At 41.0% G+C, this 17705-nt stretch overlaps 1 protein-coding gene and 1 long non-coding RNA gene across 7 annotated transcripts; one reads left to right on the top strand and one right to left on the bottom strand.

Annotated features, from left to right (window-relative positions):
- Positions 1–351: 351 nt before the first annotated feature.
- LOC125481693 lies at positions 352–5562 on the bottom strand. The gene is made up of 3 exons (XR_007261438.1): positions 5206–5562; positions 4024–4087; positions 352–570 (listed from the first exon to the last, which is right to left on the bottom strand). It is a non-coding gene; the product is annotated as an uncharacterized LOC125481693 (long non-coding RNA).
- A 1403-nt stretch (positions 5563–6965) lies between these two features.
- On the top strand, positions 6966–17705 carry LOC125481692 (amine sulfotransferase-like). 6 transcript variants are annotated; one of them, XM_048593571.1, is made up of 5 exons: positions 6966–7097; positions 7975–8145; positions 9323–9522; positions 12168–12294; positions 16868–17699. In XM_048593571.1, the coding sequence occupies exons 2-5, from the start codon at positions 7989–7991 to the stop codon at positions 16939–16941; spliced, it is 558 nt and encodes a 185-aa protein (XP_048449528.1). In that variant the 5' UTR covers positions 6966–7097; positions 7975–7988; the 3' UTR covers positions 16942–17699. The 6 variants fall into 6 exon arrangements, with proteins under 6 accessions (XP_048449528.1, XP_048449526.1, XP_048449525.1 ...); XM_048593569.1 differs by lacking the exon at positions 16868–17699 and adding an exon at positions 13383–16848; XM_048593568.1 differs by having other exon boundaries at positions 7065–7289; positions 16868–17705.

The following is a 17705-nucleotide window of genomic DNA, read 5'->3' as shown; positions in this document are numbered from 1 at the left end:
TGCTCATAGGTGAATAATATAACCAAGTAAATGAAGACAAGAATTCCTGAATCCTACATTACATTGAGAATGGATTAAACAGTCAAAGGATTAAATTAATAAATGATGAATTTAGGAAATGGTTTTCATACGATGATACAAAATAGCAAACCACAAGAGGGGAAAGATTTAAATGGGAGGTGAGGGGCAACTTATTCACACAGAGGGTGATGTGTGTATGGAATGAGCTGCCAGAGGAAGTGGTAGAGGCTGGTACAATTACAACGTTTAAAACACATCTGGATTGATACCTGAATAGGATGGGTTTAGAGGGATTTAGGCCAAATGCTGGCAAATGGGACCAGATCAGTTTAGGATATCTGGTCGGTGCAGACGAGTTGGACTGAAGAGCCTGTTTCCGTGCTGTATATCTCTATGACTCTATAACTGGAATCAGTTGGGTTCTATTGGATCTGGGTGAATGAAATATCTGTCCAAATCCGTAATTACCTTGTGATCTTGGAAATAAGCTCAGTTTGTTTTTTTTAACTTTCAAAAGCCAGACTGCAATCTTGGTAAAAGATGTCAATTCTACGAGAAAAGAGATAGTTAGTTATAAATTCTGTAAATGACAGATCAATCAGTCCAGAAACTAAAAAAAGAGAGAACTATGAAAAGACAACAACTGGTATGAACCAATTTTGGGGAAACATTTAGAAAATCAGATTTAAGTAAATTATGAACAGATATAAAAAAGTCTGCAAGTGCATTTTCTGTTGTTTTTGTTTCCAAACCCAGATCGTTTATGCTGTCAGAAATCCCAAGGATGTGGCTATGTCATTACACCAATTCAACCATTTCTATAAATACTTCTCGACACCAAAGGATTTTTCAAGCTTTCTGGAGCAGTTTGTTGAAGGAAATGATGTTTTTCTGTAAAGAGTTTTGATTAGTAGTTATCAATAATATTATTTATGCTAATCCTTTGGCATTTTCAATACACTTTGGAAACAATACCTTATTTATTTTATTAGTTATTTAACGGGATGTAGACTTGGCAGAAATTCTTTTTCCCAGTTTTTTTTATTGGAATCGTGGCCATCAAAAGTATGGCCAGCATTTACTACCCATCCACTAATTGAGCCTGATCTGAGTAGCTTATAAGGCTATTTCAGAAGGCAGTTAAGAGTCATTCGCATTACTGTGGACATGGAGTCACATGAAGGTCATACTGAGTAAGGATGGCAGAGTTTCTTCACCGAATATGTTTTTACAATTATGAATGATAGTTGTCATGTCATCCATTACAAAGTCGAGTTTTACATTCCAAATTTATTAACTAGATTGAAATTCCACTAGTTGCACTTGAGGGATTTGGACCCAAATCCTCAGACCATTAACTAGGGTTCTGGATCATCCATCCAATGACATTACCATTATGCCAACGCCTTCCCTTCATAGCCCATTATTTACTGGGAATCTGTAACTGCACTTGAGAAGATGGTGATTTATTATATGATATAAATAGTCCCACAGTCACGTTAGGAAGGAAATTCCAGGATTTTGACCAAGTGAAGGAACACTGATATAGTTCCATATTAGGATAGTGTGTGGTTTGCAGGAGAATGTGCAGGTTTCATGTTTGCCTTTATCTTCTGCTCTTGTCCTTCTTGTCCAGTGTACCTTATGGTACAGTTACATAAAAGGGACATTGTTCAGATAGATTTACTTTTTTTTATTTAGTCACAGCATGAGGGTACCACTGGTTAGGCCAGCATTTATTGCCCAACCCTAATTGCCAAGAGGACAATTAAGAGTCAACAACATTGCTGTGAGCCTGGAGTCACATGTAGGCCAGACCTGGTAAGGATGGCAGTTTCCTTTGTTAAAGGACATTAGTGAACGAGATGGGTTTTTCCAACAACCTATTTGTGGTCATCAGTAGACTCTGAATTCCAGATTTTAGTGAATTCAAATTCCATTAACTGCTGTGGCAGGATTCAAACCCACGTTCCCAGAACATTACCTGGGTTTCTGGCTTAATAATACCAGTAGGCCATCACCTCCTTACATTTACTATAATTGTCTGTTCATTCCCAATTTCCACTTCCAATGAACACGATTCCACTGTTGGAATATGGAATCACAGAAGCTGTGACTAAATTCATTATGCATACTATGCGTATTGTTTCTATATCAGGGATTGCTAATCTGTTGCTAATAATATATTGATGTGATAAGTATACTGTAGTTGTAGTTCATGTTTAAGTGTGGGATTATTTATCTTTTAGGAGTTGTTGGAGACTGGATGAATCACTTTCTGGTGTCTCAGAATGAGTGGTTTGATTCCATCAACCAAGAGAGGATGGGAGACTTCCCTCTGAAGTTTGTATATGACCTCCCTTCTACCAGTAAACAGTAATTTGAAGATATTGGAAATGTACCAAGAATTCAAGTGATGAGGGACCAGAAAATGCGGTATAATAGGCAGTTCGAGATCAGTTGCAGGAAAACTGCTGGAATCTATTATTAGGGATGTGGTAACAGATAATTTAGATAATCTTAATATGATTGGGGAAATTCAACATTGATTACAAATTCTTTAATTGATTAAAAATTCTTGAAGATTAAGTTAGCAGGGCTGATAAGGGGAACTGGTGGATGTAATCTATCTGGGTTTTGAAGTATTTTTCAATGAGGTATTACCTAATAGCCTATTAGACAAAATTTGATTTCATAGTATTGGTGGCTGTATAAAAGCATGAGTTGAGAATTGGTTCAGGAAACAGATGGCAGGGTACAATTAAAGGGTAAGAATTCTGAGAATTAATATTGAGGATTCAGATATTTGCAATCAATATCAATTGTCAAATGAGCGCATTGGTTATAATATATCAAAACATTTCTCAGGATAAAATGTTTGGGGAAAGCGAGCTATGAGGAGGACACAGATGATGCAAGGAGTGTGGAAAGGTTATGATAATGGGCAAGATCATAGTAATGGAATATAAAAGAGGGAAGTGTGAAATGCTGCAATTTAGTAGGAAAAATAGAAAAGCAAAATATTTTAATATGGTGAAAAACTGGGAAGTCGTGGTGTTCAGAGGGCCCAGGGTCCATGAATAGCTGAGAGGTAACATGCAACTGCAGAAATGATTAATATGGCAAATTATATGTCACTTCCATAACAGAGATTAGAATGTAAATGTAATGACACCCTACAGCAAATAAAAGCGGTTTTGGTTGTTAATGTCAATTATATTGCTGAAATACAGATAAAGTGCATTGTTTAAATACTTAGTGCTGTCATGCATAGAGACTGCTCAGAGCTAGCTTTAGGCGATAAGAAGCAGACATACGTATTGCTGCATTCTGTGAATAAACCTGTTACCAAGAGAATTTCAGTGTCAATTTTCATGCTTCATTAGTTTGGGATCTCATTAGCATTGGTGAGACCACCCTTGCAGCATTGCACCGAGGTTTTGACTCCCCCAAACTTGTTGTTTAAAATAACTTGAGGTTTTGACTTGTTACCTCTTCAGGAATATATATGCTTTAGAAAGAGTGCAACCAAGATTCACGAGACAGCTGCTTGGAATGAGACAGTTGTCCCTTGAGAAGACATTTAATTGATTGGGCCAATATTCCTCAAAAGTTGTTGGAGGGGCGATTGTATTCAAACATAGAATTGTAAAAGGCTTAGACCGGCTTGATGATAGGGGGATGTTTTCTCTGGCTGGTGAGTCTACAACTGAGCGCTACAATATCAGAATGACGGGTTAGTCATTTAAATCTGAGACGAGAAATAGTCTTAATTCGCAAGATTAATAATCTCTGGGATTCTTTACCCCAAGCAGCTGTAGGTGTTCAATTGCTCAGAATACTCAAATACTCGATCTAATTGATTTTTGTGTACTAAGGGAATTAAGGGATGTATGGATAATGTGGCAGGGTGGAGTTGGGGTAGTTGGTCAGCATGATCTTAATGAATAACAGAGCTCATTTGAAAAGATGAATGGCCAACACTGACTCCAAATATATTACCTTTAAAACGTTGACTGTGGTGCTTAAATGCTACTTAATTCTTCACACCTCCATGTCTATTTATCTGCAAAAAAAAAAGCCTTTTGCAGCCTTTGCACAAGTAGTGTATGCTTAAAATAGTTCATGGATTTGAACACCCTCCACAGCTATCTCAAAACGTGAACATCCATTTCTTTATGCTTCAAGCTGATGTATCCTCCCCAAAAGTAAACCTCGTCACACCAAAGGATGGCTAACTTTGATTTTAGATTCTTCCTGTGGTGTCCTTCCTAGTTACTATCAGGTCGTTGTGACAACACAGTTTGGAGGGTGGACAGATGCCATTTATTTTCCCAGTCCCCTCTTGATCGTGATAAAGTTTGAATTTAAAAGGAAGGTTCTGTTGCCATTTATACATATGTTACAATATATGTAGCTCAGAATCAGTAACAAGTAGGCCTGTAAATGAAGAACTGATGAATGGAGATTTGCTTTAGATTTTAAGTGATAGGCCTATGACAGTTTCAATCTTCGACTTGTTCATTTCATGTTGGAAAGGAAGATTGTTGCTCACAAAAACAAAGTTGCTGGAAAAGCTCAGCAGGTTCCTCAGAACCAGGAGGAGGTAGAAGCGAGCTGTGCAGGGTTGGGGGACTACCAGCTTGGAAGCAGAGGGGGGGAGATCACCAGATGAAATGAGATCAGTTACCGTAATAGATACAATGGCCTGATGCGCCATGGTCCAGGGGAAGGTAGGAGGAGGTATCAGAGAGTTGGCGCTCAGCCTCTGCAAGGTAGAGGTCAGTACACCAGACTACAACAGCACCACCCTTATCGGCAGGCTTAATAACAAAGTCAGGGTTAGAACTGAGTGCACGGAGAGCAGTCAGTTCAGAGGGAGATAGGTTGCATTTGGTGAGGGGGCAGAGAATTGAGGCAATTAATATCACGCCGACAGTTCTCAATGAACAGATTGAGTGCAGGTAAAAGGCCGGAGGGAGGAGTCCAGGTCTGAGGAAGGGTCACCGGACTCGAAACGTTAACTCTGTTTTTTTCCTTCACAGATGCTGCCAGGCCTGCTGAGCTTTTCCAGCAACTTTATTTTTCTTCCTGATTCACAGCATCCGCAGTTCTTTTGGTTTTTAAGATTATTGCTAAACTGCCTTAGTCTGTCTGGGCTTGATACTTTTCATGAATGATTACCTTGTGGTTTTTCGTTGCTGAAGGGCACGATCTTCTTGTTTCTGCCAATTCCTAGTGGCCCTTTACATGGTCAGTTTACCTTGCTCCCTCCTTATTTCCATTTTTGGAAATTCGTTCTGGCATCATCAGAAAGGAACAATTACGGAGAAAGGCCTTACTGCCAGTGACAGATTTAAGAATCTCTCTAAAAGAAGAAACTTGCCTGGTAATAGTCACTTGGAATGACCAATTTGCAAAAACCCATTAGATGTTTGGAGAATTTATGAACTATTTTCTGGAAAGACTCTAAGTCTGTGGAGAGTGATGTGTATTAACTATAAAGGGGAATGTTATTCTCAGTAGTTTAAAGTATAAGTTGCCTACAAAAGGAATGTACTGTTTATTTAATAGTACTTTTAGTTATTTGTTGTGGTAAAATGGGAAAATATACTGCTTTAAACTAAGGGATTGTGGGAAAAGATGTGGCAGGTTTAAAAAGACAAGTGAATTACTGGGACATGCACTTGGAAAGGCAAGGATTGATTAGGGATAGTCAGTGTGGCTTTGTGCTTTGGAAATTGTGTTTCACAAATTTGATTGAGTTTTTTGAAGAGGTGAATGAGAAGATCAATGGAGCAGAGTGGTAAATGTTGTATACATGGAGTTTAGCAAGGCCTTCGACCAGGTTCCACGTGGTAGACTGATTAGTAAGGTTAGATCACGAGATCCAGGGAGAGATAGCCAATTGGATATAAAATTGGCTTGATGGTAAGAGACAGAGGCCTGTGACCATTGGTGTGCCACAAAGATCGGAGAAGAGTCCACTGTTGTTTATCATTTATATAAATGATTTGGATGAGATTATAGGAGGTATGGTGAGGATGGGTTTGGCCAGGTGGAGGAAGGTGGTGGTGGATGGAACAGTTCAGGCTTTTCTTCCAGGAAGAAACAGAGAGCCCTCAGACAATCCTGATGGGGGATGGACACGTAAAGGTATTGCATGTCCATGGTAAAGAGGAGGTGGCTGGAGCCTGCAAATTGGAAATTCTGAAACTGACATAAAGCATCTGAGGATTTGCGCATGTAAGTGGGAAGGGACTGGACAAAGGAAGAACAAAATGAGTCGAGGTAGGAAGACATCAAGTCTGTGGGGCATGAGCATGCAAAAACAATGGGTCTAGTCAGGCAGTTCTGTTAACAGATTTTGGGAAGGAGGTAGAACCGAACTGGTGGGGTTGGGAAACTATGAACTTGGAGACAGTGGGGGTGGGGGAGATCACTAGATGAAATGAGGTTGGTGATCGTAGTGGACACAATGGCTTGATGTTCTCTTGTGGGGTCTTGGTTCAGGGGGACATAAGGAGGTATCTGAGAGCTGGTGCTGAGCCTCTGCAACGTCGAGGTCAGTATGCCGAACAACAAGAGCACCACCCTTATCAGCAGGCTTAATTACAAAGTCCGGGTCGGATGTGAGAGCACCGAGTGCAGTCACTTAATGGGAAGATAGGTTGGAATGGGTGGGGGGGGGGGGGGGGGGGGAGGACTGTTGTCCAAAGAAATGGGCACGGAGGCGAGGGTGAGGGAACAAGAGTTCGATGTCATGTCGTGCCCGAAATTCATGAAGGTGGGCATGAGACCTTTGCTGAATACAGGACGTCCAGCACGGTAACAAGGGCCAGGGAAGCTGACGTTTCGGGTCGGGACCCTTCTTCAGACCTGGCCTGCTGTGTTCCTCCAGCTCCACACTTTGTTATCCCTGACTCCAGCATCAACAGTCCCGGGTATTACCCGTCCATCTTGTGTTGGGGCTGCATCTGCGCATGCGCACGAATCGATGCATGCGCAGTAGCGTGTGGGCGGTCATTTTGAGCGAGAGAGTTGTCGAGGTGTGACGACGTCTGTCAAACAACACGGTAACATCACTGTTTAAAACAGACAAAAATCTGTATATTCCTCTTTAGGTGCGGAGCTACCAGTCCTTCGGAGGTCGCTCAAGAATCCCGCGTCTTTTGAATATTTCCGTTTGTTGGTTTTCAAAGCCTCGGAGTTGGTGAAAAGGCTCGAAAGCTGGGTCATCAAGGGAAGTTTCTAAATGACTAACCAAAGTGAGGATTATTCCGCGATCGGACTGGCCACGCAGTCTGCTGCGAGCTGGGTGTGCTGAGTAGCCCCTGGCTTTGGGTGATTGAAGGCATACCATCTCCCTGTCGGGTTTTGTTCTTCAGTCAACTGTTTTGTGTTTGCTCTGGTGCAGCGAGGTGACCCGCGAGTTTCAGTTAGTCAGTTAGGTCATTCTTGTTCAACACAGTTCTTTCGGTTTTTATTAGGTCATTCTTGTTGCAGTGGTTTTGGAACCACATATATCCCAGACCAGACAAGGATAGCTGCTTTGCTTTTGTAAAGACCTTAGTGAACCAAATGGGTTTTCACAACAATCTCCTAGTTTCATGGTTAATTTTGCCATCAGAGGTTAGTTCTTTTTATCGTGGGGTTACTAATTCAATTTAAATGCCACCAGCTGCCATAATAAGGTTTTAATGTGTGATTCCAATGTCTAGTAGTCGTCTAAGTGTCTGGATTAATATTCCAGTAAAACAGCAAATTGGGAATATTTCATTAGCTTTGTTGAAACAACTCCTATCAGGCACCCTGCATTATGTTAAAGGGACAGAAATTTGGATATCCACCTACTTCTTTGCAACAAAGAAGGTAACGCCCTGGAAAATTGATTGTATAATATCTTAGATTATGCAAAACAAATCCTGAAGGAAATCTTATTTTAATTTTTAGTTGATGCATCCACGATGGACAACAATGAAGTGAGCAAGCAACCGTATGAATATTTTGAATTCAATGGAATCACATTTTCTTCACCGCTACATTCACTTGAACTACTTGAGTGGCTGAAAGATTTTGACATGGATCCAGATATTCCACTCATTGTTTCCTATCCGAAATCCGGTCAGAATATTCATAATTGAGTGTAATGTTGTCTGAAGTTACTGCAGAATTAAATCTTCTAAAAGCACTCTCCAGTCTTCTCTACTCTTACCTTTTTGCTATAAAGATTCATGATCATGAGTTACCCTCCAAGATATTGTAAAAATGCGTTGAATAGATGTGCTTTGCTAAATGATATAAGACACAAATGTTTGCTATTTATTGTTGGTAGATGCATTCTGGGTTTTGATGGGGATAATAAACTTGCAACAAATCAACATTTAAGTTAAGTGATGATGTGGGGTATAATAGTGTTGCTCTAGTGTTTGTTTATCAGCCAAAATATACATTCTTAAGGTACCATATCACAACACAATTTCCAAACTTCCATTCAGAATCTGATTAATTGGAGAGCTCTTATTTATCCTGAATATGACTTTGTGTTGAGGGGTGCACAAACAGGTATGGGAAATTTCCAATCCAAGAACCTTCTCAGCCCTGGTCTGCTTCGTCTGCTGATTACTGGGATAAACTCAACAGAAAAGTCACAGGACTGACTAGTGTATCTGCTTCAAAATTTCCCAGGGCCCAATTGTCACTATATTTAACATGGTTTCTGTGCTCGCAGATATGCATGAAGCAGCCGCAGTATTGACTGCATCTCTCATTTGAATGTTATCCTTCTGCCCTAACCCCAGATATCCTGGTAGGTGTGTAAGTAGAAATCTTAACCCTAAAGTGTGAGGAGATTGGACTTTTCCTATCCCTATCTACCACAAGGATGTGAGGTAGGAAATTCACTCTTGTAAAACAGGTCTTCATTGATGATCCTGTGTTTCAGTAACAATGCTTGAGAAAATTAGGTAGAAAGTACTGGTATGATTTTGAAAGCGAAGAAAATGGCCCAGGCGAGCCGTATAGTATTTTGAACATCCGTTTAATTTCACTCACTTAATGATAGGAGTGTGCTGTTGGCACATTCAAAATATTGACATGACCAGTGCTTTACTCCTCCTGACAATCTTGTAACCACGCAGTGGCTGCTTTCGGCCTGTTGTAATTGAAAAGTAAGTGCACATGAATCGTACGACTTACATCAGCATTGAAGAAGTTCCCACACCAACATAGAGAAAATTAAGACACTGTCCTTCAAGCTGCTTTCATCCGTACTTCTTTTTTTATACGTCATCTGATTCAGGAACTAATTGGGTGCAGCAGATGACAAGCCTGATTCTAGCCAATGGCAATATTGATTCCGTAAAAGACAAAATTCTCAAACATAGAGCTCCGTGGATAGAATTTGTTCCATTCAAACCAGGTTACGTTGACTATCAGCTGCTGACAACGCACTTAAATTACCAGATGGTTCCAAGTTCTGCGAAAAATAGAAAGAGAAAGGTAGGTTTCATAAAAATTCCAAAGTTGAAATCGAGTAAGAATTAATATCTTGTTGCCTGTGGTTATACTGATTACTTTTTTTTTTAAAAGAAAAAGTTGCAACATTTTCTGGTGAGAGTCTGGTTCAGATTTTCAGAATAAAACCTCAAAATATTTTTGTCTTCACGGGAGGTTGGTGAAGGCAGCATTTATCGCTCATCCCTAATTACTTTTGAGAAGGTGACAGTAAACTGCCACCTTTATCCACAGTAGTCCTTGGGTGTACGGATACTTAGAAGAACCATACCATTCTTATACTGAGGTGGCAGCAGATTGATAGCATTTCTTCAGTCGATGTGATATATTTTCCGTTGCGTAGACATCTATATAGTAATAATCTGAATTTATACAAGGACACTGAGAGAAAGTGGTATTGATGGGGTGTTCAGCCATGATGTAGAATGGGGGCAACAGGTTCCAGGGACTGATTGACCCACTCCTGTCACATGTTCCTCTGTTTCTGTGTTTGTGGCGCCAGCTATCCAGCATTTATTGCCCCTATCCAGTTACCCTTGAGAAGATGGTGGTGAGCTGCTGTCTTGAACCATTGCAATCCACATGCTGTAGGTTGACTCATAATGCCCTCAGGGACGGAATTGCAGGATTTTGACCAGCAGCAGTGAAGGAACAGCAATAAATTTCCAGGTCAGGACAGTGAGTGGCTTGGAGGGAACTTGCAAGTGGTGATGTTCCCATGTATTTGCTGCCTTTGTCCTTTTAGATGGAAGTGGTCACGGGTTTGGAAGGTGCTGTCTCAAGGATCTCTAAACTCCCATTATTATTCTGACTACTTCCATTGTTGATTAATGTGATCGTTAAGGCTGTGTTAAGTGACAACAGGCATTATTTAATTTTCAAACCCCCAACACAGGCAGGCTTGGAGGCAAGACAGGCTGAGTAGGGCGACATGGTGGTTCAGTGGTTAGCACTGCTGCCTCTCAGCGCCAGTGACCAGGGTTCGATTCCACCCTCAGGCGACTGTCTGTGTGGGGTTTGCATATTCTGCCTGCGTCTCCATGGGTTTCCTCCAGGTGTTCTGGTTTTCTCCCACAGTCCAAAGATGTACAGGTTAGGTAGATTGGCCATGCTAAATTGTATCCAGAAATGTGCAGGCTGGGTGGATTGGCTACAGGGAAATGCAGGATTACAGGGATAGGGTGGGGTGGTGGTCTGGTGTTCAGAGGATCTTGATGAGCCAAATGGCCTGCTTCCACACTGTAGGGATTCTGAGTGACTCTGCAGGAAGGTGCTTGTTAGAGAAGTCTGGTCTTGTTGGAATAGAAAATACTCAATGGGTGACCTGTAGAAGGAGTTGAAATCATTATTGTTATTTCAACAATGAGTTCAATCTTTTAAAGAAGAGAGTGAAATATACTGTTGACATCACATTAAGTGGGGAAATGGAATTAAAGGAGCCCTGGCCAAAATCATAGAATAAACTGGTGAAAAGGTGTGAATTCTTTTAATTCGTCGATGGGACATGAGTGTCGCTGGCTAAACCAGCACTCATTGCCCATATCTAATTGTCCTGGAGAAGGTGAAGGTGAACTGCTGCCTTGAACTACTGCAATCCTCCTTCTGGTGCTGTTAGGAAGGAAATTCCAGATGGTGGTGTTTTCATGCCTTGTTCTTCTAAATGGTAGAGGTGGTAGGTTTTGGAGGTGTTCTCAGAAGAGCCTTGGTGAGTTACTGTAATGCCTTCTTGTAGATGGCAGTACTGCCATTACTTGTTCATGGTGAAGAGAGTGAATGTTTGTGGTGGTGATGATGGAGTGCCGGTCCAGTGGGCTGTCTGTCTTGGATGATGGCCAGCTTCTTAAGTGTTGTTTGAGCTGCACTAATCAGGGAAAGTGTGTAGTATTCCATCACATCCCTTACTTGTGCCTTGTAGTTGGTGGATGCTTTTGGGGAAATAGGGGTGAGTTGCTTGCTGCAGAATTCCATTTGACCTGCTTTTGAAGTTTCTATGTTTATATGGCTAGTCCAGTTCGTTTTCTGGTCAATGGAACTTCCATGGTGTTAACAGCCAATATATTGCCTGTTGTCAGAGTTCCCTAAATTAGGGAGAAAGACTGAGAACACTTTGTACAGGAGCATTTTAAGCGTGTGTCTTAAAGATAAATCGACACAATCGAGGGTAATGGTGATAGTAATTCTTGAATGCTATTTCACGTTAAACTGAGATTGGGATAAAGAGTAACAAGTTTGAAACAGCACATAGTATGTAAAGCAGCGAGGAAGTGTTTCTTTTCTCTCAAACATAGAAAATCACTGGAAAACAAGAATGGGAACCCGTCAGGTGATATAGGTCTTTTTCGCAGGATTAATTTAAATTGTCTTCCGTCCTTACATGCCTTGTGATCTTGGGAACCTGTTCTGTATTTTCTTTCAAAAGCCTGACTTAATCCTTACACAAGGTGACAAGATAGGTACTTGTGCATTCTGCAAAAGGCTAGAAAAATCAGTTTAATAAAGGAGACAATACAGAATCAAAACAATAGGAAGGAAACTAGTGTGGGAAAATGATGAGAAAAATGAAATGGTTAAGTTATGCCTCAGAAGAGACTAAAATGAATTTTTGCTTTTGTTTGATTTTTCCAATGTAGATTATATATGTTGCCAGAAATCCCAAGGATGTGATAGTGTCATTTTACCACTATCACAATTGTCATCAGTACTTGAAGACACCAAAGGATTTTTCTGACTTTCTGGAGCAGTTTGTTGAGGGAAATGGTAATGTTTTGCAATTAACAGCTCTGTTTAGTTCTTACTAATAATATTAATTGAGGAAAATCTTGTTTGAAACGTTCAGGTGTGTTTTTGAAGCATTCTGTTCTCTCATGTATCTCTTTTTCAGGATCTGGATAAGCAGGTGAGGCTGTCATTTATTGTAAAGGTAGTGCTGAGCCATCCTGTGGTGAAGGCCGTCAGGGGTTGACTGAAATGTGGTTCACCAGCCTGTGTGTGAGTGAGTGTTCATCTAATAGATGTGGCAAGTCAAGTCCGACATGGGAGGACCCTTGACTGGCTAACTCTTTAACAACGCTGCTGATCGAGCTGGATGATTCCCTCCCCACTTCTGTCCCAGTGTCAAATGGACGCTTAACAACAAGTCACCCATTGGAGAGTTGGCCATGCAACCGGTTGTAGTACACTGCTAATGATGCTTTGTGAGGCTGGCACATACCAGCTTTGCTGTATCAGTAGTCTGATTCAGTCTGTGGAATGGGTGCCCGCCATCTCAAGTTCAAGTGCAGGAAACGCTGCGTAGTGCTTTGTCCGTGTTCATTGGGTGAATGATGTTTGGCGCATTTACAAGGAAGGACACACCTTGATGTATATTTCCCTATCCGTTAGTTATCGTTTGTTGCTCAAATACAGTGTTGAACATGACATCAGTTTCCCTGGCTCATTTGTATGTCTCCTATTAACCCACTTTCTATATTTACATGATGATGATGGGTTACAGCGAATCAGGGCTCACTACTGGAGAGGGAGCCTGAGAAATGGCTACCACATAGAAGGAATGCAGGAAGTGTGCAAATTACCAATTCCTGATTTGTGAGTTAGGGATGAAAAGTAACAATGCATACTCTTTTGTACTTTGCGCTTCTTGGTCTCTTTGAGCTTTTTGCCTCACTTCTCCTCCTGCTCACTTGCTGCCCTGCATTGCCCCTGGCCTGTGGTCCGTTTTATAAGACTTTGTCTCATTTGACCAGCAGCCCTGCCAGTAGAGCCCTCTGAGTCCCTCTACTGTTGTGTGCCCTCTCTCATTGCTGGTGTGCACAATGAGCATGACCTTCATCTCTCTCTCACTCTAGGTCTAACGCCTCCTTGCTGTGACCGTCCATCTTACAGCATTACAGTCATGGTTGAATTAAATGGAGCTTCTGTGGGTTTAAGTTCTGCTTGGTAACTTGTCAGCAGGACCATGGTGAACAGCCACTATGAGCCCAGCAGAGACTGAAACCAGTGATGTAGGTCAGGCTTTTCTTTCCTATCGTGGATATTCTTCAGTTGCTGTAGTCACTCTTTATGTTTATAGGGTACCTACACACAAACATCTCCAGTACTGGCAAATTGGTGGATCAAGGTAGGGAGCACTCGTTTAAAGTCCACTTGTTGATGTCAAGCTTGAGGGAAAGTCTCAATGCCCCAAGAGAATTTATCTGACCTATGCAGGATTTGCTTCTGTCCACACAGTAGTGTGGTGTGGGGAAGTAATCTTGTTTGTTCGTACATCACCCTGATATTTCATTTTTGGCAGTTTTCTCCTTGTCTTGGTAGCAGTAGTGGCAGAGACTGACCCTCTGTTGTTTGTGTTGCGTGTCTGCTGGGTAGGGCTCCATTGATTCCAGCCCTGCACCCATTGCCTTACAAGCACTTTAACGAGAAAATGTCATTAAAAACTTGTCTTTTTGAATACTTTTCAAAGCTCACCATTCAAAGTACCTTGGACTACTATTATGTATCTTGTAGATTGTGGCAGCAGTCACAATATCACTGTAATGGTATTGGAGGTACTGAATGTTTAATGTTGTCGTTGTGGTACCACTTGAGTAGGCTACTCTGTTCTGGATGGCATGGCGCTGTGTTGTTGGAGCTGCAATCATTCAGGCAAGTGGCAAGTATTCCATCAGCTGACTTGTGCCTTTGCAGATGTTGGCCAGGTTTTGAGGTCTCTGTACAAGTTAGTGCCACAGAATTTCCAGCCTCTGACCACCTCATTTATCAAACTACTTTTGTCTGGTTCAGTATCTGATCAATAATGACCCCCAGGATGTTGAAAGGAGAGGAATGCCTCAAAGGGATTAGATTCTCTCTTGTTGAAGATGGTTGTTGTCTGGCACCAACATGGCACAGATGGTACTTGCCATTATTAACCTAAGCTTGTGTCCTTTCCAGGTCTTGCTGCTTAAGGACATGGGCTGCTTCACTATCTGAGGAGTCACAAATAGTGCCAAATATTGTGCACTCATCACATTCCTGCTTCTAACTTTCATTATAGAGTAAGGTCATTGATGAAGTAGCAGAATGTTGTTGGGCCTAGAACAACCGAGAGGAACACTTGTGGCACAGCTTTGGAACTGAGATGACTAGCCTTCAGCAACCACAACTATCTTTCTTTGTACTAGCTATGATTCCAACCAGTGGAGCTTTCTCCGATTCCATTTAACTTCAGTTTTACTGGGGAATCTTGATGTCACAGTCAAATACTGCATTGATGTCAATCCTCGAACCCCATTGCTGGAATTAGCTCTTCTGTCCATGTTTGGACCAATACTGTAATGAAACCTGGAAGCTGAATGGAACCCAAACTGGATGTAAATGAGTAGACTATTGCTTAATATTGCCACTTGATTGCACTGCCAAAAACCTTTTCCATTACTTAGGCGATTAAGGGGAGACTGTGGCGGGATTTGTAGTTTTTTGTTTTGGAGAGTACACACCTGGACAATTTCCACCTTGCTGTTTAGATGCCAGTGTTGTAGCTGTACTGGGGCATTTATGCCGATGGTCTCAGTGTCTCATGACTCTCCCAGTTTTGAGACCTTAGATCCACTCAAAATCAGTTCCATTTGGTACTATGGTAATGATACACAACACGACAAATGATTTCCTCAGTGTGAACATGGGGATTTGTTTTCAACAAGTTCTGTGTGGTTGTCACTTCTACCAGTATTATCAAGGACAGCTGCATTCTCAACAGATACATTTGTGAGGATAAGGTCGAGTAGATTTTTTTTCTCCTGTTGTTGGTTTCCTCATTACCTACCACTGCTGACCTAGTATACAGGAATCTCCTTTAGAGCTCAGCCAAACTGGTCACTCGTGGCTTTACCAAGCCACCCTTGGTGATAAACATAGAAGTTCCTCACACACAATGGGGATGCAATGCCTTCGTAGTTGTATCATTAGACTATTAATCTGGAGACCCAGGTAATGTTCTGGGACCCAGTTCAAATCCTGCCATGGCGTGGAATTTGAATCCGATAAAAATCTGGAATTAAAAATGTAATGATGACCATGAAACCATTGTTTATTGTCAGGAAAAAAAACACCTGGCTCACTGATGTCCCTTTGGTAAGGAAATTGCCATCCTTGCCTAGTCTGGTCTAGACATACAACTATGTGGTTGACTTTCAACTGCCCTTTGGGCAATTAGAGGTTGGCAATGAATGATAGCCTCGCCAGCAATTGCCCACTTCCTGTGAATGAATTAAAAAAAAAGGTACGACCTATTAACCTTGCCATTCTATGCTGCTTCTAACTATTGTGAAGTTGTGAGACTTCGTAGGATCCCAAATCACAGCTGAGAACTCCTAGGGAAACTCTCCCAACTGTGTGCCGCTGTATTGCCAAATCTGTTGCCTCAGCCGGATGGCAAGACAAGAAATATCCAGGGATTGTGATGGTGGTGTGTGGGACTTTGTCTGTGTTATCCTTCCGTGAGAACAACTATATCCAGCTGTTCCTTGACTACTGTGTGGGACAGCTCCTTCCCCTTTGGCACAAGCCCTAGATGTCAGAATAGGACATTGCAGTGGCTGTGTCTGTCACTGCCATTTTTGGTGCCAAGGTTCATGCTGTCTGGCCCAGTCAGTTTCATTCCATTTTGACTTTTTACAACTGAGTGGCCTGCTAGGCCTCTGAGGCATTGAAGAGGTAGCCATTTGGGTTTGGAGTCATGGTTATGCAGAGCAGTTAAGGATAGCAGATTTCCTTCCCTGCCAGAAAGATTTTCACAACCGTCATCAATGGTTTCATGCTCTGGAGTGGTGAAACTAGCTTTTAATGCCAGATTTATTATTAATTGAAATTAAATTCATCTGTGATGATGGGATTTGTACCCATGTCCCCAGAGAATTAGCACTAGGTTACTCGCGCAGTGACACTAACATTATGCACTGCTTCCCCAAAGCATGTTGAACAATTTACAATGTTGTTAAGAATTAAAGTAATCAATTTAGGATTTTCTTTCAAGTCAAATAGTATGTGGATGGTTACAAAGTGTCCAAAACAAAGTCACCTGAATGTGGTTTGAATAGTGACTATGAAACCATCACCTCATACTAATAGCAGAATACCAGAATCAGTAGAAGTACAGTTCTGAAATTTGATGTGAGAAAACCGAAAATTATCATCTGCTTTAAACAAGCCTGGAAAAGAATATGTTAAATTTAACCAATTTGAATGTCTTTTAATTATTCAGTACGTGTAAGGATTTATATAAGCTCATATTGAATGTTTTAGTGAGGTTTTATTTCTGTACTGGAGTTGATTATGTATTGTTTGGAATTTACAGAGAAGCATAGAACAGGAGGTGGTCATTCATTATCTCAGGAGATTCCGTGCACAAACAAGAACCTTAAGATCTAATTTGGTACGAGGGGAGAGCTTTTGAAGATTCATCTGGTAACGAGGCTAAAAAGTACAGCTATAAATAAACGGTGAAAGATAAAGAAACAATTCAACATGTTCAACAAACTACTTGCCATTCAGAATCAAAGAATTGGAAAGATAATTCACCTGTAGCTTTTGAGGGCATTAAAGGCTAGTTTTATATTGAAACACAGAGCGATCAGGATTCTTTGCATTATAAGCTGACTATTGAGTGTGTATTGGAAACCAGCAAAGAGCCACGAAGAATTTGATAAAAATAGAACAGATTTTGCAAACAAACTGGCCAGAAATATAAAAATAGATTATAAGAATGTTTACAAATATCTGAAAAAGAGCACTTAAAGTAAAAGTTGGTGCCTTAAAAACAGAGACAGAAGAAATTATCATGGGGATTTGGTAGAGATGTTGAACAAAAGTTTTGTCTGTCTTCTATAAATGATGTAGCAGAAATAGCGAGTAACTTATAGCTGATAGGATTGAAGAAATTTATGTTGCTAATAGCAGTGGAGCAACATTACTGACTGAAATTCCACAAATCCCCAGGATTGGATTGCCGATATCCTTGAATTGTCGATATCCTTGAATTGTAAAACAGCTGCAAACGTTGTGCTTACACTGGTTGTGGTTTTCAACCATTTTTGAGATTCTAGATGGTCTCAAAAGAAACTAGCAAATAATACAGTTATTCAAGAAAGAAAACGGGCACCACAAGTCAGTTCATCAGACAGGGGAAGCGATGG

The sequence above is a fragment of the Rhincodon typus genome, unplaced genomic scaffold (genome assembly GCF_021869965.1).
Source record: "Rhincodon typus isolate 14 unplaced genomic scaffold, sRhiTyp1.1 hic_rhity00003144, whole genome shotgun sequence".
Classification (NCBI taxonomy): Eukaryota; Metazoa; Chordata; class Chondrichthyes; order Orectolobiformes; family Rhincodontidae; genus Rhincodon; species Rhincodon typus.
Note: the sequence above shows the minus strand (reverse complement) of the source record. Positions and strands in the feature narration are given on the sequence as shown.